Here is a 27,020-nt window from a genome sequence, read left to right on the forward strand (position 1 = left end):
CTACATCATTAAATTGAACAGGGTGGGTGCAAGTGTAACATTTGTACATCTCAAATGGGCTGCTTTTCTTCTTTCAGGTAGTTGAAAATTGCCAAATAAATTCCTTCACATGTGTAACCCACTATCAAAGATGATTTGTCAATATTTCTTTGAGTCTTCTCTAGTTTCATGTCATTCACCTAGTTGTCAAATCCCTCTACAGCCACTTTTTGATGCTGAAGTGGGATGTAACATAAAGATTCTTATAGGTCCAATATCTCCTCTATGGCACATCTGTTTTATAATCGCTGTATAATGTATTTGGCGACAGGCAGTTCATCAATGAAGTCATCATTTGTTCAGTTTCCTTTCTCAATTTTCTCCCAGGACACAACTTTGCTATTCAGCATGCAAGCAAATAGGAATTTCTAAAACATCTTCAACAACTTTCGTGCTGATGCAAAAATTTCTATTCTCCTTGCCAACTACAGAAATAGATTACTAAATTCAGCCTAAGAGGTCTCACCTTAATGATGTGGTTGAAAGATATATCTTAATTTATTTGTGTAAAATGCAGTTGAATATAGTGCCTGCAAAAACTAATTTAAACATTCCATAAAAGGTGAAATAGTGCCTTGTACTGAAGCCAACTACAGTTACTTGAGCTATTTCACACCGTTGTAAAATGGCAAAATCAAGCCACCAAATTAAAGTTGGAATCTGTTAGATTACAATGACAGTACATTTCAATAATACAACAAAAATATAGTGTTTTACTTAAAACACCATTTTTATTTGCATATATTGTGTTTGCCGTGTATGTGCTTAGCATGACACCATATTATCAAGATACAATCACCAGAACTGAGGTCATCTCTCCAACTATTACCCCTTTGGCCCCCACCTTTAATCACGCTCCCATCCTTCCATCATCCTCTGCTGCTATTACAGATGGTTTTGTCCCCAACACATTAATAACACAAAATCCAAAATGAATGAAGCTGTATAATATGTAGCGTTGCCAATAATCCCGTAGGTAAGAGGATTAGCTGACAACCCTGCGAGAGACAGAGACAAAGATATGAGGGGGGGGGGAAAGAGGACAGAGGGTGAGTTACCTCTTTCTGAAGTCTGTTCGCCGGGTTGATTTAGCTTCTGCAGATACGGCTGCACAAAATGTTTTGGTCATCTTATTTGGCCAATTGTGGTTAAATTTCATCCAAACATATATTAGTGTCTATTGTGAGCTTTTGGCATGTGTTCAATGCTAAATTACTAAAACCATTGATAACTGGATTGAAAAATAAAGCATTGTGTCAGGGCTGAAGAAACCTTGTAGTAAGCATCCCAGCTCACTAGAGCTTGTAGGCGGAGTGTCCAGACTTGATTGATTTATTCTCAATCTCAGAACCTACCTACATTCACAATTAACCACTCACATTCACAACCACACTTAATTTAGACACTTACTTATTCAATGATTTGTCGTTTGAATTTGCTCAATTCCACCAATAGTAATAGGTCAGGAAGGAACCACCATCATTTCCAGACTATAGAGCGCACGTGACTATAAAAGGTACACTTCCCAGATTTCACAAAACCGAAGGGAAAAAAAATCCATGTATACTATGCCACAAATGCTGCAAATGTCCATATATTTTTGCGGGGATATTTTCGCATAGATAGATGTCCCACACAATTGTATTTATTTACCAAATAAACCCAGTGAATTGTGTTCTTGTCATCAAATGAAGGTGTAGTGAGCACAAGTACCATTTGTGTTGTCTGAACCCATAAGAAAATACCTAACTTTAAAAATAATTATAAAGGAAAAATAAATACATTCATTAATTCATTTTCTGAACCGCTTTATCCTCACTAGGGTTGCAGGTTGTCCTTGTACCTAGGGACAATTTAGAAGAGATGGGTGGTGTGACTCTCACAGTTTAAAATGTTTGCTTTTTGTGTCTAACTTGTTTTCGGCACCCCTGAATTATGGTCATTAGACAGTTTGGAATAAATGTGTTGTAATGGCGACATCACACTGGAAATCAATTGACAGCCTGTTGTTGAGGAAGCATAGATTATAGCTTGCCCGCTTTTCTGCACTGACTGTGTTACGGCTGTCCGAACTCATCTTTGACCGAACCTGTCTGCTGTGATAGTTGCGACTCTCTGGTATATCATACCCCAGGGGGAGTCGTAACAGACTGCATTAACATGCAACATGCTGATCCACATGTTACAAGAACAAATAATCACACCCACATAAACACTAATAATGGCAGTTATCATGAACCACCTTGTTTGCTAGTTTCTCCTCTACAACATACACGGAATCAACACAAGGTAAAAAGTGCTGAAATCTGGAGACGAGGGCAATGATACTTTATGTCATGGTGAAGCGACAGGTACCAGCTTCTTATGTGTTTAAGAGAAAGAGCAGAGGGGGTAGTTGAAAAAAAGCTAGAATGGCAGATAGAGGGAAAGTAGATGAAAAAGCTGATGAAATTTAAAAAAAAATGTGCTGGGAAGAAAAAGAAAAGATAAATGTCTCATCCCTACTACAAATCCAACATTGACTCAAATCCTGAGTAATCCACACAGAAACGTGGTTAGGTTTTAAGGCCTTTTAGTGTTAAGCATTATAGGTAAACCTTTGTGGAAAGAAACCCAAAACAATTAGATCAGGTATTTTATTTCACATTCCATTGATGATCTTGACATCAGATCCATCAAAGTGATTTGAGTTTTGTCCTTCATTTTATTTTACTAAGCGAGGCATGTATAAACGTTTTGAACTGCTGGCCAAAATGATACTGTAGCAAAGATTTAAAAAAATTGAAGCGTACAACAACCATTACTTGACCAGATGAGCGCCCCACAATGGAGAATTATTCCGCTTTATCATACCAATGTTGCAATACAATGACATCGCAAAATTTTCAAAAATTTAAGAAAATACTTAATTTTGGCTTTAATCCTCACATTCTTCCATTAGGTTTCCGTTTTATTTTTCAAAGAAAAACGCTTAAAACGTTAATTGCCCTGTCAAGGCACATCAATAGTTCACCCATTACACCCTGACCATATAATGACAGAATTAAGGTGAAGGTCATTCTGTCTACTGTAAAACCATGAAATCAGTGAAGCAATTCAGCCAAGCTGCCTTTGCCTTAGGCCCTCACAGCACATCCTGTTTGAAGCTGAGTTTACATACACAAAACTATAGTACATCAAGTGTTCACATAGAGAGTGCACAATCCACTACAGTATGTACTAGGACAAACCACACATAGAATCTTTAAATGTCTCCAACAGTCCCTCACGTAAACCCATTCGCTGTAGGCCTCGGGCTTTATCAGACCTTTTGCACGCCACTGGCTCACTATAAACAGACACGGGAACTTAGAGAGTAAATAAAATAAAACAGCTCGCACTTGAAAAGAAGCTTTTTAGTATTCATACTAACGCACCATGACTAGGTATCATGCTCATGATGATTAAAGAACAGGTGTTTGCAGCATGAGTGGCGCATTCTCATTGCACTCAATTTGTTCACCTTCAGGCGAAGCTTGCACATATGCATTCACTTCCTCACCCCCTTCACAACTGTGCGCTGCCACTCATCCCTGCTCACATCGTTGCAATTCACGTCTGCTTCCTCCCCCATCTCAAGTGGAGCCTTCTCACTGTGTCGCTCACTTGTGTATCAGACGCTACAGGCCTCCTAAATCATCTTCAACGAGGAGCCCTGCAGGGGTTATCTCTGCTAGGGGGAAATTGCACTGTAATTGAGCTTCATGATAATATTAATATGTTCTCTTCGCTGATTTCTTAGCAGCGGTGAATCATCAACGGCATTGTTGTCGCCATCATCATCATGCCAGCACATTAGCAATGCTCTGCATACACAGTCACACATCCCCGCTTGGATTGACCTGCTCGATTCTCTCTCCTCAATTGCTCTTGTTCTGTTTATTTCATTTCAATTTTCTCCTTTTTTCTCTTTTCTGTGTCTGCTTCCTCAGTAGCAGCCTGTCTGACTGCAATCATCCGTTACATTTGCCTTCCAATTCGAAAGACACCATGCCTCAAAGGTACATTGAAATTAGAGGATGCGGGAAAACCAAATACAGATAAGGGTGGGCAAGGCGGTAATTGTGATAATGAATGTAAAACTATTTTGTTTACAACAAGAAATATAACTTACATGGTGAGAAGATAGAATACTACTTTTTATACATTTTAAGAGTCATCGCCACAGACTGGTGGTTATATCACAAAGGTACTAGTGGCTGTTTACTGTATATATTTAGGCTTCCATGCCTGCATGTACTTATTTTCTATTAAAAATGAAAACATAAATGTAGTCTTGTTGTAGTGGCTTGTTTGATGTTGTCTTTTAGTGCCTCTACATATACCAGTAAAAAACTCCTTTCATGTCGGCCCGGTGGTTAGTGCGTCGCCCTCACTGCTCTGGGGTCCTGGGTTCAAATCCAAATCACGTCCACCTGTGTGGAGTTTGCATGTTCTCCCTGGGCCTGTGTGGGTTTCCTCTGGGTACTCCAACTTACTCCCACATTCCAAAAACACACATGCAAAGGTGCTGAAGTGCAGTTTACAAAATCAAAATGTAAATATTGCTTATTTGAATGAAATTATCTCAAAGTTATTTTCCTGTCACATTGAAAGCTCTTTGATAGCTCTCATGAAGTGTACGATCCATTTTCCACAATATTCTCAGGGGTACGCATGCAAATATTAAAGGTCTTCATGAGTGTATCAGTTTCAATCTGTTTGAGGAGAGCAGGAGTAAAAGCACAGCCAAGGACCGAGGGGTCTCGTAGGTTTTGGCACTAAGTGAATATATAAAATAACTTTGTGCTCTGCTGCTTCAATGGCGATTTAAAAATATTATTTTCCAGGGCAACTGTCAGTCACGAGCCCATTGAATCATCATTACCTTTGTCCCACTTAAGGTGCCTCATGTTATGCATGTAAGAGAATATGAGGCCCTGTAAATGGTAAGGTGGGTAGAAGAAAAACACAAATAGAAGAAAAAATAGAAGTACATTTTAACTGATTTTAAGAAACTCTTACTGAGATGTAAACAGGGACAGAATTTAAGAGAAAGTAAATGTGTGTCAGATTAGATTTCAAGCCTGCAGACTGGCACGTGTGTCTGTGTGTGACCCTAGACAAAGAACACTGCTTCTCTTTTTTTAGCGGCCAGTCAGGGGTTCTGACTACTCTCTTTGTTCTCAGGATTCCACTTAACTGCTGCGAGGGAAATCTGTTTAGCTTTGGCCTATTAAATATTTTGTTGAACGCTTAGTTTACTCAATGTGGATGAATATGTCTTTGTCATGAACAAGCAAGCTGGTCCTACAACACTCCTTTAGGAACAAGACATCTTGGTTGCAATCTGCGTGGATGGAATTTACTGTGCTTGTGGTGATGTTAATGTTGTGTCTTTTAAACATATGCCTGCGCTGTGCACACTATGCAGATATAATCGTCTTGCTGAAACTGCTAAAGAGATTTGGTGAGAGCAATTATAAATCAGGCAAGACACGACTGCTTACTTAGCACTCAGTCTATTTGCCTAAAAGACACAAATGAGTGCAGTTAAGCACCAATAGAGAGTCAGCCTAATGAGTTAGTAAGTATTTTGCTGGTAGGAGTTGTTCCAAGGTGAGGGAAATAATCAAAGAGACAGGACAGTATTTACACTGGTATTATGTCCACTGGCAGAAATGAAGATTAATGAGCGTAAGGCTCATTGCCATAAAATGAAGTCCTTTTCTTTCATTTTTCGTATTCCATTTTCTATTAATATGTTAAGCTCAATATATTCCATGCATTTCCTGGCAGAAAGGAAAGCGGTTGTTGCGTGGTTCTTCTGCTGGACTTCACTGCGGGCAGTCTGGGTTCAATTACCACTCGGTGGCGGTGTGATTGTCAGTGTGAGTGGTTGTCCGTTTCATTGTACACTGTGATTGGCTGGCAACCAATTTGGGGTGTCCACTGCCTGTGGTTGGCTGGGATAGGATCCAGCACCCCGTTACCCTTGTGTGAATAAGCGGTATGGAAAATAAATGATAGCAAGCTAAAGAAAGCAAAACTGTAAAACTTGAACCCTTAACAGTAACAGCGTGAACATGACAAACTATATAACTATGTACGTATATTAAACAGGAGCTTTAAACAGCTAAAAAACCAAGTTCCCCCGTTGCAATAAAACCTCAAGTGCATGTGCTTTCCAGATGTTGTTTAAATTTTAGATGTGTTTCCAGCTCTACAAGCTGCACTATAGATCCAAGTTTAATTGTATAATGGAGCTTGTCTAAGTAGAGTTGTCCCAACTAGTCGACATCGTTGATGATGTAAATACGTCAGCGAGCAAAACATACTGTAAACGATCAATGATAGAGATACATTTTACCATAAAGTCAGGTGAAACTGCGTTTGCACAGTTAAAATGGCAAGGTTTGGATCGCCATTCACAGTCACACTCATACCTAGAGGGCAATATAGAGTGTTCAATGATAAGTAGTGATTCTGTTCCATTCATACCATGTTGCACTGTGACTAAATTGACATGTCATAAATTCAAAATGTTGGCCTTCATTATACAGTTTGCTCTGGCATCTTGTAGCACGCAATGACACATTCAAACCCAATTACACAAAGCACTCTTTACCTTCACAATGTGACCTCAGCTTTGGGTGAGGTACTCCTCCTCATTGCCTCACACCCTCCAGCAAACAGAGAAGTTTTTGTCTGCCTCACTTCCCTCGCAGCGGCAGTGTGGTTTACTCAAGATTTTTTTTGGTCAGTTTGTCACAATGTTGGCCAATACCAAAATTATCAGCTCCACCAATATAATCACCCAGTCTTCACCACTCGCTAAGGATAACCACATAATTACCATACTCATCTGACGGAATTGCTCCTCAATGCAATCCCAAAGCATGATCTTGCAGTTGCAGAGAGACGATTAAGCAAACCCTGAAGCACGAGACTACAAGACTGTAGCTCAGCCTTGTTAACCCTCAATGGAGAGTAAGGATGATAAGCCAACTTTTTCCTGCTTATCTTTTGCAGAAGGTCATGGATTAGTAATGATTTGGCCTTGTAGTTATGCAGTCTTAGTCTTATTCATTCCCATGTATTATTACAGAGTCAACAAAGAAGTATTGTAGTCATTTGTGGTAAAACACTGATTTGTGGCAGTTAGGCAACACAGAAATGTCTCTGACACTGTTTGCTAGGATAACATATCACCTAGAGTTTAGGAATTGCTGCAAAATGATGTTTGTCAATGCAAGTATTTGTCTAAACACCAAGTAAATTGTTTGATGGGCTTGAGATCAACACTCGGGCGTCCCGCTGGAGCGAGTGGTTAGCACATCAGCCTCAAAGCTCTGGGGTTCTGGGTTCAAATCCAGGTCACATCCACCTGTGTGGAGTTTGCATTCTTCTCCTCGGGCCAATCACTAGATTGTTTACCTCTACTATACACCGCATTAACGTAGGCCGCAGCAATATTTGTTTGTGAAACCACTGTACAGCATTTTCAAGATAACCTGCTGAGCGGGACAAAAAAAGGCAAGACGAAGGAGGCAAAAGTAAAATATGTCGAGTAAAAAAAAGTTTTCAAAATAAATCTGTGTGGGAGTAGATTTGGAGTGCTCTAATTAAAATGCCGGAATCCTTAGAGGAATGAATTAAGGAAATGTCAGTTAGGCTGAGCCAGAAGAGGCAAGATTAAACGGCACAAACTACTACTGTCTGATTCGTGGGCCTTTTTTCATTTTTGCTTGGTATTTTAAAGGAACTACTCCTAATTGTTACCTATTGCAGTACATGCTCACTGATCACCATATTGGCATAATCTAATGGCATCCAACAAAAACTATATATATATATATATATATATATATATATATATATATATATATATATATATATATATATATATATATATATATATATATATATATATATATATATATATATATATATATATATATATATATATATATATATATATATATATATATATATATATATATATATATATATATATATTTTAAAGGATTGGTATTTTAAAGGAACTACTCCTAATTGTTACCTATTGCAGTACATGCTCACTGATCACCATATTGGCATAATCTAATGGCATCCAACAAAAACTATATATATATATATATATATATATATATATATATATATATATATATATATATATATATATATATATATATATATATATATATATATATATATATATATATATATATATATATATATATATATATATATATATATATATATATATATATATATATCTTCAATAAAATCTCCCCACTTTTGAATGTAAGCAGCTTAATGTCACAACCTCCTGTTTTGAATCACTTGGAAAGCAACCAGTCTATTAACAGCATGCTTCCAGATTTTCACCTGCTGTCCCATATCCATTACACCTGTAGGGAAGCTCCATATGGGACTGACATATTTCTGCTGTGTTGGGCGATACAACAATATAAGTGCCCTGTCAGACTGCTTGTAGAGTGTATTAGTACAAATGACATCGACATGTCGATTGTCCACACAGTTCAGGGAATAGGAGGGGAATGAGAATGAGAGGAGATAAAAGTTGGCCCAGCTGCACACCGCATTATACCTGACGTTACTTAAAGAGGATGAGGTGAAATGTTGACAGACAAGTGAGGGGACTGGCTGAGAGGGCAACTTTTAGTAAGCCAGGTGCCAGGCTATTTCAAAGACAGGATCTTTGATTCGACTTAGAATTGGTGCATGGAATTTGTTTTTTGGTGAAGCATCCTTAATTTTGCCTTTACTGACTTATTTGTACGTGGCAATTAGCCTCCCTCTATTTCAATGTCCGTACAATGAGTACAAAAAAAAAATCAGCATCCATTCGATTATTCTTACCTGTAAGATCTTTCCACATTAAACATATTTATCCAATATAGAAATCTGGTGTAATATCAATTGACACTTTCATACAGTGGTGGGTCACGAGTGGTTAGCTCGTCCGCCTCACAGCTCTTGGTTCTGAGTTCAAATCCAGGTCGGTCCACCTGTACTCCGATTGGACAATCTAAATTGCCCATAAAAGTATGAGAGTGAATGGTTGTCCGTCTCCTTGTGCACTGCGATCGGCTGGCCACTGATTCAAATTAATTGTTAATTTTGGGAAAGGTTGATACGGTTTCTGTTTCGTGATAGTACTACAATGGCTGCCATGCATCACTCCACTGAAAGAAACTGTCATGCCCCATAATGAACATTTGGACCTCAGTGTGATGTAGCATACACATTTTGGTGTGTGATTTTGTTGAAAAGAGAAGTAGGTCAGAACAAACATGGCATCTAAAGGCAGAAGAGATGGATGACTGCTGTAGTGACAATGAGGCATGTGGATGTCAAAGCAACCATGAGTAGCGAATGAAACCAGCGTTGTTTATCTTTTTTTTCTTTCAGGAAAAGTAAATATAATTTGCAGGAAAAGTAATTGTATCCTCCTGTCAATAATAATGTACTGATGTCCGAGAATATAATTTCATATACCTATTCAATATGAAAACAAAAGAAAAATGCAGATTCATCAGAATCCATTTACATACTGCATTCCATCTCAGAGAGAAACAATTGACACCCACACATGCTGGCAAAGCTGAGATTTATCGGAGTTATGGGGCAGCTCATGCTCCAGTTGGTGCCCAGTGTGGGGGTAAAGCAACAGTGCCAAGGAAAAAGGACAAAGTATTATATCAACCAGCCTGGAATCGGAATGCCACTTTAATTCCTGTTAATACAAGAAATAAAAGTCTGAAGCCTGGGAAAAAGGAATTTTAATCGTATCGTTTTATTTTTCTGGCATAAAGAACCTTTTCATTTTTTCTCCATCTCAAATGCAGCTTTCCTCTCTTCATTTCCCCCTCCTTTACATTATGGTTCGGAGAAACTCTTTGACTTCTTGCTGTTTAAACATTGTTTGCGCATGTACACAAGTTTTTTTTCCTTTCCTTGTGACATTTCCATGCCAGGTGTGACAAATGGCAGTCAGAGTGGAAACATTTATTCCCTGTGGTGAGCTTAATTAGCCTATCAGCTAAGCTTTGGCACTAGTGTGTTTTGGAGACTGCAGACACACACTCCAACACATACACACAGACATTTGTCCTCAAGAAAGAATCCACTAGTGAGTACATGCACAGACATACATACAGCAGACAAATCACATCAAACCACGAAGCACACAAATAATTGGACAGTGCAATTAAATGATAGGTAAATCACAGAACCAGTTGTTATTTTGCTTTTTTGCATCACATCGAAAGGGACTCAGTGTTAGCAATGACATTATTTTCTCCATTAAAAAGCTAAATTGTTTACAAATTGGAGCTTTTCTCCAAGAGTTAGCCTTTAGTGAGTTTGCACAGCACGTTTAAGGCAAGCAAGAATGGCGGGAAGAGATAGTGTTTGTGTGTGTGTCTGTTTCTGCGGTGTGCAAGATTTTACTCTTTAAGTGCATCTTTGCTCTTTTTCACTCTTGGACATGTTGTGCTTATTTTTGTAAGGGGAGAACAGCAAATGACTCCTCAGCCCAAATTGTGGACATATAATTTGGTGAAGCAGAATAAAAAGTCAAGGAGCAGCTCCAGGCAATCTTCCGATGTGTGGATAGTACTACATAATTGCTGTACCGTGCATTTAAATGCCAGTTTGTAGACCAGGAAGTGGTGTTTAAGGGCCTTTCTTTTCTCTGCTCTATGAGGACAAATGACAGACATGAATTGTCAAGGGATTTTTTTTTTTGTCTTGTCTCTCCCTCTTGCTGCTGTGCCTCACCACCAGACACCAGTTCCTATACTTTGCCAGTCACGTAATTAAGGAATATTAAGATACGCTTCAAGGCTGGAATGAGGGGAGATCAACTTAGTAATTAGACTACATTGTGCTGCAATATGTAGAAAACGGTGGGCAGATCCAGCCATCCTGCAGCTAACAAACAGCTTTTGATGCACTGGTTAAATATTTGATTGGAATTTGGTGGTAGTCCATGCTGTTCTGATGTAGGATTGTTTTGGAAAGTTAATCACCATTTGATAGGTATTTTCCAATTATGTATATGCATTGATCCCTGGAACCTGTTTTCATTTTTTCCTCACTCTCAGTAATGACTAATTACTAATTGCCTACATATTGTTGCCTGAAGGTTCCTTGTTAGCCAGTAATGGGAGCTGGGAGGCCATCGTTCATTTTAAATTATTTTATCTTTGATTCATATTTTTGGGTGAATCGACCAATTTGCACCTTGAGCACAGACAACAACAATTCTTTCAACAAGCTACACATTTGTTACGGGACATGAAACATTTATCTCTGGCTAACAACAAGTGATTAAAAAACTGTGAAAGGAATCATTGGAGGCCATAGGCACCTCTGTTGGACTGTAATGCATTATGCATTAATACATCAGTGACACCTGAAAGACATTCATTCATTCGTTTTCTAACTAACTAGGGTGGGGGGGGTGCTGGAGCCTAGCCCACCTGACTTTGTTCATGGGGTGGGGAAACCAGAGTACCCGGCAAAAACCCACGCAGGGAAGAACATGCAAACTCCACACAGGTGGACCAATCTGGATTTGAACCAGAACCCCAATTTCGACATAGTTATAAAATGAACTGGTCAGCAGTACAAGGTGGTGATTGGGATTAGGTTAGAATAAGGCTGGCATTGTGGATTGATCGGAGGTCTCCTAAAGGCAGTTATGTATTTGTTTCAATAGGTTTGTCTTTCTGGCAATATGTCTGTGTGTTTGTTGTTTTTCTGAATGTTTGTGTTTAAGATAACTCAAGATCAATTAATGGAATTATTATAAACTGGCAAGCTATATTTGTAATATAAAATTGAAGAGGTGATGACAGGTCAATGGTCACCGAGGTCGCAAGTGGAATTTCACTACAACTTGATAATGGATTAGCCTATTGAACTAGAATTTGCAAGGTACGTGTAATGATGACAGGAGAAAGAGTCATTAAATTTTGAGGCATGGCAGGGGAAGGGTTTTTTTTCTACTCAGACAGAGATCTGCTCTTTCAAAGTGTTGCTCCAGTCACAATTTCAGAATAAGATAAAATGGAACCAAGTTGAAAAAACTTAGATGAAGAGAGAATGTAAAAAAAGATAGCATTAGATAAATAGATATCTTGGCTGAACACACAGTACTTCAAGGATTCTCAAACTGAAGAGTACACTCCAAGCTTGCTATTAATTGCAGCAGAGCAATCCAAAAAAAAATACTTTTTTGATATGATTCTTTAAAAAAAGAAAATACATCTGGAAATAACATCATAACTGAGAGATTGTGACCTTTGGGTGAGGGACACAGTAGGGTCACTGTAATGTCACAAAGCAGATTCGGAAGAGAATCCTACAATACCAGCAATGGTCCTTAAATACACTCACCGCTGAACTTCATGCATTCAGATGTTGTTCCCACCAGCCCATTCATGCAACACAAAAGAACAAAAGGGGGAGGCCTTCCCGTCCCACCCCTAAACTCTCCCATCTCCTCTGCACTGCCTTTATCTATAGCTCTACTGTTACTACTATTTATCATGGCCTCGTCACCCTCCTGCACTTGTCACATCCAGCCCAATTTCTTTATGGCCATACTTCACATCTGTTCTTTTCTGGTTCCTTTTAGGAATGTTTTAATCGTGTGCAGCACACACGTAAACAACCCAGCACTGTTTAATTGTATATAATCTTTCTACACTTCATAACCATGCTGCCTGATTATAGCGGTGGCACTAAAGTGAGGATGTATGGTGCCACAGGGAAATTGCCTTCATCTTGTCCTCTCTCACGAATGTAGGCAAAGTGACACCACCCCCACTCTTTTCTTCTCGTCGCTGTAGTGAATGGAATTGCATGGCTGTGCAGTTCAATCACTGTCAAAGGCAAAGAAAGGGGGTCTCTTGTGCAAAATTTCATGATTCACAATTGATTAAAGAAGGGTGTCATTTCATGGCTGAACAGGGAAGTGCAAGATAAGGGATGGTACAGATTTTTCATGCCTTAGTGAGATATGGCTTAGCAATCGCCTGATGGGCTCCATTCAAAACTGGTGCTGCACAGTTTAGGAGGTTATTCACGGACAAGGGTGTGTGCATGTGTGTTAGATTATTAGGTTTTTCACTGTCACGTGACTCCTGACGTGACTCCTCTCTGATGAAAACCTCTCCCCTTTTTGGAAGTCTAACAGTGTGTTTTGGCAATCCAACTCAATGTGAGTTTCTTACTTTACAACCATTAGCATGACCAAGCTTACCATGATGGTTTGACAGGTCCATAATTGTTGCTTCAAAAAAAATTTGAGAACAATTTAATTTCTTGATCACTTGTGGAGGGATTATTATTCATTTTAAGTCATAGGCGATATTAATTAGAAATATTATGCAAAACTAAAGATCTTTCCTGCATTTGTGTTTGAACAACACTATCTATTTATAAAACATGTATAGTAGATGCCCATTCATTCGTCTTCTGTACCGCGTATCCTCGAAAAGGGGCTATTCCAGCTGACTTAGGTCGTAATGTCTTTGTACACCCAAGACTGGTCGCTAGTCAGACGTAAGGCTCGTGGTAGATGCTTATAATTTTATGTATAACGTTCATCTGTATAACCATGTTACTGTTTAGGATTGGACGTGATGTCGGTCCTTGCTTTGTGGAAATTTGTACATGCAGATGTTGTACCCTGTATTTATTCACACGGACTATCCCAGTGGCAATAGGAAATTCAACATCAGTATGTGAACTCACCTTTGCCCTGGGTCTTGGTGAATGCACACAGCTTGGTCTTTGTATCATTTTAAAGAACATAACCAGACGTGTGGCACTCGTACAATTGCAGTAAATATATAGTGGTATTCTACATTTTCACAATCTTTAAAGGTCTCTTTTGACCTCTTGTTTCAGAGCACATAAGAGGATTGTGTGCATACCTGTGACGGGTCATTCCGAGCCACTGCCAGTCATACATGTGCGCTAGTCACATGTGACCATTATTTCGCCTCTTTTAGTCTCCATAAGACTTCGATTGGAAGAGAGCTTTTGAAAAACAAAGGTCGCATTAACATTGGAAATGTTCACTGACCCTCAGTGTTTTTCTCTTTCAACACAGAATGGCTCCATGACTCATATTTATACTCTTAGCTTTTTCCATCATTTGTAAATGTTAAGCAAACACCAAGTGAGTACACATCACCCCAAGCTGAAGTATTTTTTGTTTGTTTGTTTTTCAATTATCTATGCACTGTCCTGTAATGGAGGAACAGCTGTGAAGTAAGTGTGTTTGTGTATCAGCCCCCAGTGTCATACAAGACTCCGCATCTTGCTCAGAGATTAACTCTAGGTAATTAATCTGAGCTCGTTAGCCATATGGCAGGCAGGTCCAGGCCAGGATGAAGCCAACTCCTGTGTATTCACTAATATGCATGGGGTGGTGAAATGCATTTCTTAATGAACTTTACAATATGTTATGGCTATTGTGGTTGTCTCGGCAGTAGGAGCTTGCTGGGTGGGTGTGGTTAAATGGATTTAGTTCTACCTTCCATTTTCTGAGAAGAAAAAGACAGTATTCTGGACGAGGAAAAATGAGAGCATTCAGGAGGAGGGAGAAGGACAGAAAATATCTTCCCTCCCTGAGAGCAAGGGATGTTGCGGTGAATAGGGGTAGAGAAAGAAAGGTGTGGGCAGAGAGACATGTTCTTTTACCTCAGTCACATAGAAGATTGAGTGAACCAAAAAGAAAAGTGGAAATAGAAAGATAGAAAAAGGACAGGTGAAATATTTTCCCCTTCGGGATAGGATATAAGGAAAAGTCAGAACTACCAGTCGGCTGTGTATGTGAGAAATGGACAAAAACACTTCTGGAAGGGAGCCCGGAACTCTCTTCCTTTCTCTAAATGTGCCCACCAGTGATGGATAGTATCAATGTTTACCCGTTTTTGCTATTTCCTCATTCCTTAGTATTGCATGTTTGTGTGAACATTGAAATGCCAGGCAATTCTTGATTGGCCTTCCCAACATATTCAGCAAGTAAGAAAACTTTCCCTTCAATCAATCCTTGCCCCAATATTTTCTCTCATACACGCCGCATTCGCCGTATATAAGACTGAATCCAGGGTTCGGCTTATATGCGCACAAATTAGACTTGACAGGCACCTCCCTTTATTTTCCATTTGATGCATGGCAACACATAATGCAGGCAACAGTCCACATTTTCTGGGCGCCAAACAAAACCCTGGTGTTAGTGCTCCTCTGATTCCTGGTACCATTTTTTTTGCACCTTCCACTGCCCCGCCTCCTTTTTCAGGTTGTTCAACTAGATAGACAAATTGTTTCTTCCTTCCTTTGCACACACATTCACATGACACACAGCCTTTCTTGCCACATGTCACGATGCAGTTTCCTTATTTTGTTGTTCCAAGTGAACGGATCTGCACACATGCATGCACACGCATTCTCAAGCATTAACACCCACACAACTCACAGTCATACTCTGCGCCCTTTATCCCCTTGGGGTAATCTGTTTACGGTGAGCTGTGGCCATTTGAGAGTGAATTTAATTGAAACCAGGTTAATCTGATGATGGTACGAAGCGACAGAGCCCTCACAACCCAGTATCACCTCCAATGAAGTTGCACCTTGTAGTCCACCCACTCAATACCTCAGTAGTTAATTTCATGCCACACAGTTCAGTACATTTTTGCCCACTCAAACATGCCACATTGATTGTTAGACCAAAATATGACAGGGAGCATGCTCACTGGCTTGTGATCTTGTGTTTTATTTTCCTTCAAAGTATTCACTTGCCTGACATTAATGCTACGTATTTAAGAAACATCCTTCTCTTTCTTTTACCTCCCTTCTCCGCAGGACGGATACTACTCCCATCGGCCGAAAGAGAAAAACAGAGTGGATAGCAACAATGAGAACTCAGTGCCAAAAGACTTTGATAACATAGACAACAGTAACTTTGGTGCACGCTCTCAACCACATCGTCAAACCGCTGGAGCGACAGGTAGGAAGCAGCAGCGAGAGCAACTGCAGGAGAAGGCTCATGGCCAGCAACACTCCCCCAACCTGGTTCGCAGCTCTAACGAAGTTCTACCTTTAAGCCAACAATCACTGGCAGTCGCTAACAACACACAAGGTCAAGGTGCGGTCGCAGGAGCGCCGCGGCATCGTCCTTCACACCAGTCCCAACACAGGCATCACCATCCGAACAAAAGGCAGGCAACTATAGCGCCCCTGGAGGTGACCTATGACCAGCCACCCAAGTGTGAAATCAGTGGCAAGGAAGCCATCTCAGCTCTGTCCAGGGCAAAGAGCAAGGACTGTAGGCAGCAGATCGCCGAAGTCTACTGTAGACACAAGGAGGGCCAACTAATGCCTGAAAAGGTCAACCGCTACTGTCCCTTAGAGGGTGAGTTTATAACATATATTCATTCATTCAATTTCCGCACTTCTTATCCTCGCAAGGAGGGAGGCCCAGCGGCTGAGTGGTTAGCGCATCGTCCTTACAGTTCTTACAGCACGGTTATTCTACCAAGAGAAACCGAATGGCATCACCTCAAACGTGCATTATACACATAAAACAGCCATCATCCGTAGGTCAAATTATGCACTAAATGTTATCGATTTTCAATGTTATGGCAATCCTCATCAAAATGTACTGGTGCTATTTGGTCTCAATCACAACACATGTATGTGAGCGTGCTGTCATAAGCGAGCATTTGCCACTATGTTTGGACAGATGTCATCGGACTAAACACAGCATCATGTCAGGTGGCCTTTGGTCTCCTTGGAGACAAAAGGAAGGCATAGTGACATAGCAACTTTTGTACACTCCTCTTCCCAGGAGCAAGGGTGTCCTTAGTCTTTGCAAAATTCTGTCTCACATAATGGCTTACCAGTTACCCCCCCATTAAAACTGACGGTGCGATCAAAGACCCCAGGAAATAGAAAAAGCCTTTCCCCTGGTGGCTGTCCCAATAACAACGCCGCAGCTAAAATAAATCACTTGTCTGTCTTACTGTCCTCACTGCCGGCTGCCTGCCAATGTGTTATCGCTTCCTTTTCTATTCCCATCCATCCCAAGTTGTAACCTTGTTAGCACAAAATTGTCAAATTTGATTTGATCAGTGTGGGTCCTTGAGGCATTGGCTGGATTAGTAATTGTGTTAGATCTGATGTTTGCATCAGTGAGTGCTGGAGAAATGTGTTTAATCTCTTTGTCTACCATATGGTAATTTAGCTAATCATATGTTTGGGTAGTGACACTCCAGGGCTGTGTAGGGCCTTTGTAGAGTAGCATGAGTAAGACAAAATCGGATTTTGTTCATAGTAACTTTGTGTTTGGTGTGTATGTGTGTCCTGACTGAACGGCTCCATCCGAGTTTTTGTTAACGTAGCGATTCAAAAGGAAAGACTTTCAATTTTATAGGAGGAAGCAGACCTTGGTAAATAACTTTTTTTTTCTGTGGATTGTCATTTGTGCCTGCAGCACTCAACATTTTAGTGAAGATTAGGCCTAATAACATTGATCTGGTCATTTGTTTATACAAATATAAAATAAAGCAGCTACAAAGACAAAATGTTTTATAGCTCAAACCTTTTAGTTAAAAGCTGTATCTTCATATTAAATGTCTGTTCTATTTTAGCCTGACTTTTTCCACAGCAGTCATTTTCACATTGCAAAACAGTGAGACATAACATCTACAAGTTGCTACATTATCATTCACAATATCAACATCATATAAATACAAAACTAAATTCCATAAAACTTCGGAAAGGTACAATGGTCGTAGTTATTAGCTCGGATACGCTGCAGCACCCCCGCGACCATTGTGAGGATAAATGAAAATGAATGAATATTATTAACTGACGAAGATCTAGATATAAATGTATTCCTACCACTCATTATCATCTCAAACCGTTGTTATGTAAGATAATTAAAGACTGGAGAAGTGTAAGAGCTAATGAGAGCATTACGGTTTAAAAGACTTATGGCTTTAGGAAGAATGATGAACCCACTTCAGTTTAAGAGTCTTTCTCTCTTGTCTATTTTGTTCTCGGTCAAAATACAAAACTTAACCAGACACGCCTAAGTAAAGTGACAGCACAAATGAAGCTCACACACAGCATTGCTCATTAGTTCAGCTATCTCAGATGGCGCACATTCAGGATCCTTTGTAAAACAACTGGCCCAATTATCCATGTGTGAAGCAAACCAGTGAACCTTTTCTGCAGCCAGTAATTAACATGCAGTCGAAGATAAACGACAAATATTTCCCTCCCGGGATCGTTGAAGTAGAATGAAGTGCAAGAAACAAGTAATTGGGAGGGTCAGACATAATGATAGTTCTAATCAGCTTGGTAACCAGAGCCATCTCTGGACAGTGTCTTCTCCAGTTCACCTCTCTAAATTTAGATGTGTTAAATATTGAAGACATGTTATGCCATTCTTTTTCGCTTTGATACTTGTCCTGAAATCTGGGTCATGACAAGGCTTTTAATTCAGACACCGAGTCAAAGGGGCATTTAGGAAAACATCACTAATAAACAGCTTCTGTATTCCTTTTCCGTCTTCATCATCAACTGGCTCCAGGGAACCAAAGTCCTAAATTGTTGTCATTAATCTCCTCAAGACTTGACATTGTAACTAAACATGTCACATGAACCGGTTGTGTGCATTTGTTTTAATAGCTGAGTAGTCAATCCATTGTACGCCTGATGGTGAAGTGTAGCTTTTTTTTTATTTGAGGAAAAAGCTGGGGAGATAAATATATTTTTGCTTCTAACATGGTTTTTGTAGACAAACAAACATGAAATGAACATTCTTAATGTTTTCCAATGCTGTAAAAATGTGTTTAATAAATGTTTAATCTATCCATATCTGTCAACGAAGATTTGCGTCATAGCCTGTACCACACGTTTCTATCAGCATTAGGGGAGAACGGTTAGGGGGCTGTGATGAAAAATAATAAAAAACTTGGATCTCAAAGAGAAAAATAACTAAGGACGACAGAGGATTCAACGGACCAACATTGGAAGAAATCCCTGAATAATTGCTTTGTAACGAAAAGTTAAATGACAAAAAGAGTTATGTGGCACCCTGACCATCGCAGATAGATGATGATGAGATTGAGGATGAGGATGAGGATGAGGATGAGGATGAGGATGCGGATGTGGATGAGGATGTGGAGGTGGATGAAATGAGGATGAGGATGTGGATGATAATGCAAGAGGAGATAAGCACAACATGACATAATGGAAGCTCTTTAATACAATTCTTGATGACCTTGATAGTGACTAGAAAGACTGACTTTCTTTTCATCTTTTGGTCATTTGTTTAAAATGACTTCATTTTGCTTTTTATGACTCATACCTGAGAGAACCATGGAACATTGTCAAAATATGATGTATTCTGACTATAAACCAGAAGAAAGCTCAAGGCTTCACCGTGTGACCTTTTCAAATAGGTTCTCTCTGATATGCTGATAAGGCAGATGCTTCGTGTTGGTGTCAGTTTTTAAAAGATCCTCATGGAAATACCTGTGCAGTGCAAATTCTCATTTAAAATCAGTATCTAACACCAAGAGACTAATGTGTATGAACGAATATTTATTGATGTGGTAATTGCTCACACTCTTACCTCTAGTGATCCAAAACATTCTCGTTGAGTTCGATTTATTTAATATTCCATTTACAGAATCCTTCCAAAGTATTTCCTTTTCAACCATAATAGCTGATTAACATTTTTAAAGCTTAACTTTTCTACATGGCCATTTGTAACATTTTGATAAAAAATGGCAATGATTTTATACTTCTTGTTTTTGTTGCTGTTATAGGAAAAGCCAATGCTAATGTCCAGTGGGAAGAGGATTCTGCTGAAAACTTTCCATCAAATCCAGTGCGAATAGCATTTGTCCTGGTGGTCCATGGACGCGCCTCTCGTCAGTTTCAGCGTCTCCTCAAAACAATCTACCACATATCTCATTACTATTACATACATGTCGATCAGGTGAGCTCCATTTAACATGAGAACTACATTGCAGAATTCCAAGTAACTATCCCAGTTTTTATTATTCTGTTCAGATGTGGATGCAGCAAGCGACATGCTATGATTGTTCAATATGATAGGTTTTTGTCTTCTCTCCTATCAAGAACCTAATTGTATAATGGCCTAAGTCATTTTTAAATTACTGATACCAAATCAATGAAAAAATACCAATATCCTTACTATAATCCTTTTTTTAGCATACCACTTGACATGCATAAATTCATTGACCTTCAAATGTTAAGCATTTTAAAACTCTTCAGTGGCTGTATTGCAAATAACTATTGAAACTTGATCACTGGTGCATTTTTCCCATCATCAGCTACTGCTTTGCAGTTGCTATTCTTTGTTGTCAATAGATCTTCCCTGATTTAGTTGATTCTGGGAAGATGCTCCAATTACAATATGATAGGACATATCAACAAACGCTGACATATGCACACAGTCATCCGAGTAAGATTTCATTGAAGTTGATCAAAAAAGGTCATTTGATTTTGTTAGTGGCAACATTTCTTACAAACCTTTTTCATTTCCGTACCTATATTTTCAATGCGAACTAAAAAAAGTTGAGGCTAGTTGAGGGTACAAAGATTTTCTCTAAATTTTATTGAATTGGTGCCAACAATGTTTGTTGAAATATTTTTTCTTTTCCAGCGCTCCAACTACCTTCATCGGCAGGTTAAGGCCTTAGCTGCTCAGTATCCCAACATTAAGGTGACACCATGGCGCATGGCCACTATCTGGGGCGGCGCTAGTCTCTTGACCATGTATCTTCAAAGTATGGCTGACCTGTTGTCCATGAAGGATTGGAATTGGGATTTTTTTATCAATCTCAGTGCTGCTGACTATCCCATCAGGTAAGAGAGACTTAACCGGAGTTAAAATGCATATGTGAGCATTTCTTAAAGCTGTGACACGACAGTTTGAGATCTCTCAATCCGTCAGCGAGAATCCAATTTCCACTGGTCTGGGCTCTTGTGGTTAAATGTGAGCTTTGAACAAAGAGACACCCCATTCACTACAAACCAAACAGATCAATCAAGTAAAACATCTGCTACTCAAACACATTCCTTTCAAACTGTAAGTCTTTGATTCCTTGCGTGTTCACCTTTCAAAGAGTAACATGGTGGCCTTATTATAATTTAATTGGCCTTGGTCAATATATATTGACTCCTGCTGCCTGCGGTTCAATGGATGCTCCAAAAAAAACATTTCAGTTTTAAAAGTGTTTATTTATTGAGGGCTCTTGTTGACATTTAAAAGCCACAAAGCCCATGTGAAATGGACATGATGTCATGAAAGTAGACTTGGGGAGGATTCTCAGTGAAACTTCTCGTATATCAGTTTATTGACCTTCTGGGAGTTGAGGTTCTGCTGCATTTCTAAAGAAGACATACAGGCACTGATTAAAAAGCTTCTATTAAGGGAGAGATATCTCCACTAACAGATGTCCACTAGTTGAATTTAGACATATATAAAGCAAAGTAAGATCCAATGTTTGCTAAACTACAGTCATGAAATTGGGGGAAAAAAATCATGAATCTCTCAGCATGTTCTTGAGTGTTGTTGACATGCTATTAATGTTTCTCCACTATGTTTGAGTTTTTTTAAAAATCTGATCACACATGTTTGCATCGATTAAATGCATTTGCGAGTCTGCCAAGGCAATGTTTTGCTCGTATTTTGCATCTCATTTGCATGTGGGTGATAGAGTTGGAAACATAGCTGACAGAGAAAATTTGAAGACCCATCTGTTGGGAAATGAAACGATTGATGACAAAAATAGAGGGAATTGAGATACAGAAATGACATACAGAAAAGATAAATAGATAAAACGGTAAACAAAATTTATTGTATATGCTGTATTTTTCAAGTAGCTGGTCAGAATTTTGAGAATATACATTCTATGAAAAGAGAAAGAAGGGTTATTACATTTTTTTAAATAATATATATATATATATATATATATATATATATATATATATATATATATATATATATATATATATATATATATATATATATATATATATATATATATATATATATATATATATATATATATATATATATATATATATATAGTATATATATATATATATTTTTTTTTTTCCTTCTCATTTTCATTTTTCATTGTGCATTCTTTGGCCAGTGCAAGAGCGACTTATAGTCCGGCAATACGACAACATATACACGTTTTTCTTTCAGCTGTTCCTTCTGACAGCGATGATAAATATGATCCTTGTCAAATGTGTTTAGATTGCCTTACAATAACCCATCAAGTCTGTAACGCTCATAATCCTACCCTAGGATCGTTTATTTAAAAAAAAAAAAAGTCCTACTTATAAAAGAGTCACATTATGAATTTAACAAGACCATTGGGGTGAAACACTGGCATCATGATGAAGTTTAATTGGCTATGATATTGGAAAAAGTGAACCTTTTTGGTCTACCAGATGAGGTGTGAAGGCAGAGTATTATAGCCCTGTGTGTGCGTGGATCCGTGTAGGTGAATACTGCTAAGAAACAGTAGCCACAGGCCTGACAATGAGCAAACTAGACCCAAGGGGGAAGAGGGGATATCTATTCACATGGAAAAGTTAGTTTGACATTTCTCATGGCTGTGTGCGCCTGAAGGTGTGTCTTCAAGCATGTTTGTGCCTCTGTGCATGTATATTTTATTGGCAATGTGCAAACTAACCGTCACACAGCAGGCATGTGTGGTTGTGAGTACAGTGTGGAGACACAGAAGACGGCGTGTCTCCGAAAAGCATAACATCAGTTCAACTTTATGGCTCAGGACTTCCTAAAATAAGCCCCCCAGGCTGTGAAATTGCTCCTTCAAGAGAAAATGACATTAATATGCGCTTGTCCCTCCCCTTACTGATCCTTGAGCTTTTAACCACAGCCACACTGCTCTTTTCGAAAGGCAAAGCATCATAAAAGTCTCAAAACTGAAAGAAATGACCGAGGCTATAGCTTGGAGAGCAAAGCTTTTAGCCTGTCTGACCTCTGAATGAGAGCCAGGGTACCCACCAATGTAAAACCAGCATGGAGTCTCTCATCATAATAATGGTGACACAATGTTTTCCATGACACCCTGAGCAGGTAAGGTCATTAAATAATCCATCTTCAACTGTTGCAGTTTGTCCTTTTCTTGGGAAAAATATATGTTGATTCTACCAAAATGGCTTACTCACATGATAACGAACATTGAATTATTTCGTCGTATCAAACAAAAAAAGATTTTCAGATGAAAATGATAATAATTTGACTTAAATACGGGACATTATGACGGCCCGGCGGTTCAGTGGTTAACACGTCGTTCCTACAATTCTGTGGTCCTGGGTTCAAATCTAGGTTGGTTCTCCTGGAGTTTGTATGTCAGCTGGGATAGGCTCCAGCACCCTTGTGACTCTTGTGAGGATAAGTGGTTCAGAAAATGAATGAATGAATGAATGAGACATAACAACAACAATGTAATGGCCTTTTTTTATTTATTCAAATCTTCTATTCTATTGCAATACGTATTGATGAAAAATGATGAAACAGGTGTTACTTTTTTCACCCCCCGCCATTTAACATAAAAATGTTTTTTCTTTTTCTTCTTTCTAGGACAAACAACCAGTTGGTGGGCTTCTTGACCAAATACAGAAACATGAACTTCATTAAGTCACATGGCAGGGACAATGCAAGGTAAGATAAACTGCGATTGGTTGTTGCATTTCGCTTTGACTCACATTTAATGACCACCTATAAGATGAGCACTGGTTCCAACAGTCATTTTTCTTCCATTGCCACCGCCTGAATTATTGATTTGCATGTTTATTGTGGTGACCCAGGGATATCTCCTTCTTTGCGCTGCCACCTGCTGCTGTGTACTTGTCTCGCCTCGATAGTCAAGCAAGCTTCATTCACACTGCACACGAAACTACCACAAAACACAAGCATACATTGCACAGTCAATACCTCTCTCTCAATCGCATGGAAAGGAGGAGGATAGCAACCGTGGAGGTAGTAACTCAAAAGGTTTAATTAAGGAGACCAACAGATAAAGTGCAAATCAAGGCAGGGCCCAAAAATGCTTAGGTAAACTAAAAGGGAGCACACCTAACACTGACGTAACATTGACAAAGGCGCCACCAGAAATAATTTAAGAAAGCGGACTTAAATGTAGATGGGTGGGTGGGTGAAACTGGAGGTGGCAGAATGGATGAGACATAAGTTTAGGGGAGGGGAAAACAGACTAAAACAATGGACAATCACACCGACAAGTTACACAGATCGGAAAAAGAGATGCAAAGAGACGCCCACTCTGTCTTGTTTTGGTCAATATTAGACAATGTTCAGTATAATAACAGCTTTTGACAATAGTCATTCATTTAGTCTTCTTTAATTTTTATTCTTGTCAGGTTCATCCGTAAACAAGGCTTGGATCGTCTCTTCTTTGAGTGTGACACCCACATGTGGAGGCTGGGTGACCGTAAAATTCCAGAGGGCATCTCTGTAGACGGGGGATCTGACTGGTTCCTTCTGAATCGCATGTTTGTCGAATACGTTATCAACTCTAAGGATGATCTGGTCACCAAAATGAAGCGCTTTTACAGCTACACTTTGCTGCCTGCTGAGGTAAGACCTTTTCCTTTTTCCAGGTAAGCAATTCTTTGTACTCAGGATGAATTGCGATTAAATATAGAATCTACAGGTTTCCTATAACTGCTGTAAGCAAGCATTCATGACCTGAAATCAAAAACTGCAAGTAAATCTGAAACGTTGTGACTTTATTTAACTCAATAGAAAAAATGGTTCATGTTTCCTACATAAGTATTTATAAATGATATGAGCAGGAGATACGGGAGGTGAGGTCTCCCTCATTACTCTTTTGTCCTTGAGAATTAAAATGTGTGTGTGTGTTTTTTTTTTACTCTCAGCTATCTATATTTCTCCTTTTGCCAAATGACCATTTGTTGTCTTTCCAGTCATTCTTCCACACTGTGCTAGAGAACAGTGCCTACTGTGAGAGCATGGTGGATAACAACCTGCGCATCACCAACTGGAATCGTAAATTAGGTTGTAAATGCCAGTACAAGCACATCGTTGACTGGTGCGGATGTTCCCCTAATGACTTCAAGCCTGTAGACTTCCACCGCTTCCAGGTAATAATAACACCCTCCATTAATTCCTCTCTTTGGTTGTACTGATTGATTAACTTTTTTGAGCCTTAACTAGTCACACTAGACAGATTTAACTTACTATACTGTGACTTCGCTATGTTACTGCATGTCATTTTAATTTCTTTGGACCATATGTGATGTTTATTAATGTTTCATAATGTCAAGTCTTTTAATGCAATTAAAATGTTATAATGTTTTTGGTAAGCTTAAGTGAATGCATCGAGGCTTTTTTTTGCATTTTTTTGCAAACTTCAGACCATAAAAGTACCACAGATCGAGGATCACCAACCTGCAGCTTTAAGCCGCATACAGCTCTTTAGCCCTAATGGCTCCCTGGAGCTTTTTTTATTTTACTAATGGATAAAGATGGGGGAGGAAAATACATATTTTTTAGCATGATTCATGATGGCGAACAAACTCAGGCGGCACGGTGGACGAGTGGTTAGTACATCAGCCTCAGGGTTTTGAAGTTGAGGGGTGATCCCAAGTCTGGCCCTACCTGTGTGCAGTTAGCATGTTTTCCCCAGGATTCCGTGGATTTTTTCTGGGTACTCCTGTTTCCTCCCACATCCTTAAGACATGCATGGTAGGTTAGTTTAACATTACAGTAACACCTTGACATACAAGTTCCCTGACATACGAGGAATTTGAAATGAAAATTCCGAGCAAATATTTGCCTTAAGATACGAAACAAATTTTGAGATACGAGCATACGGGACAGCCAAGTGGCCGAGATGCAAGAGACTGCTTATGATTTTTTTCCCGCTGCATTTTCTCCGTGCAAAGATATCTACGAGGACTGGGCAGAGCGTTCATTTTTTCCGCGTTTTTTTTTTACACCTGACTGGCGACCAGTCCAGTGTGTAGTCTGCCTTTTGCCCAAAGTCAGCTAGGATAGACTTACAACCCTTACGAGGATGCGTGGTAGGAAGGTGAATGGATGAATGTTTCAACTGTCCATTTTTTTGCATAATATTTTCAATTTTTGTCTCCCTTATAGAACTTAATCATGAGAAAGAAAGTGGTGGTGTGGCTTTTAAATGTGTCATCAATGTGTAGTATAATATGCTTGCATTGTATGCGACAAACGTGTGGGAATAAACTGGCTAAAAAGCACTGAAGGCCATTTCAAAACCCACTAGTTCTGGGAACATTTATGAACCCAAATTTCCTCCTACACATGCAATTCAATTGCTAGAACCACACACAATCATTTGGTGCCATGTGTCACGCTGGCAGCCTGGAATGAATGACAGTTGCTACATGAAAAAGAGCTGAGATGCCCAGAATGTGCCAAAGGTTCATTTGATCTCCTTTTTTTAGTAGGTTGCACCAAGGTGCTTGTGCTAGCTAACCATTGGTTAATAGTCTTGTGTCAATGGCTAAAAAGAAACGTCTTTGTGTATTCGCCAAGGTGTGTAGGTGGCAGATTTCATGATGCACCTCTAGCCAAACAGACAACAGTAGCAAGAACAGAGAGGGTGGAATTGGATTGGATGGAAAGAGCAACAAATAAAGCAAACATCAAAAAATGCAATCTGTGTGAGCATAGTTTTACAGATGAATACTATGCTACGGAATATGTATAAAAATAAATGTTCTCTATCTTTGGACAGTCTAAAAAAGGTTGCTAAGCAATCTGACTAAGGCTCCAGTCAGCATAAAGCAGTAAGATTTAATATGACTCAAGC

The 27,020-nt window shown here is 39.2% G+C and overlaps 1 protein-coding gene across 1 annotated transcript in view; it reads left to right on the forward strand.

Moving 5' to 3' along the window:
• Positions 1-27,020, forward strand: part of xylt1 (xylosyltransferase I) — a 42,095-nt gene that overhangs the window by 5,048 nt on the left and 10,027 nt on the right. The window contains exons 2-7 of the mRNA XM_077719485.1: positions 15,970-16,519; positions 19,947-20,119; positions 20,810-21,012; positions 23,771-23,851; positions 24,568-24,784; positions 25,135-25,311. Coding sequence (XP_077575611.1) covers positions 15,970-16,519; positions 19,947-20,119; positions 20,810-21,012; positions 23,771-23,851; positions 24,568-24,784; positions 25,135-25,311 — 1,401 coding nt within the window. The remainder of the gene's footprint in view (positions 1-15,969; positions 16,520-19,946; positions 20,120-20,809; positions 21,013-23,770; positions 23,852-24,567; positions 24,785-25,134; positions 25,312-27,020) is intronic.

The sequence above is a fragment of the Stigmatopora nigra genome, chromosome 6, assembly GCF_051989575.1.
Source record: "Stigmatopora nigra isolate UIUO_SnigA chromosome 6, RoL_Snig_1.1, whole genome shotgun sequence".
NCBI lineage: Eukaryota > Metazoa > Chordata > Actinopteri > Syngnathiformes > Syngnathidae > Stigmatopora > Stigmatopora nigra.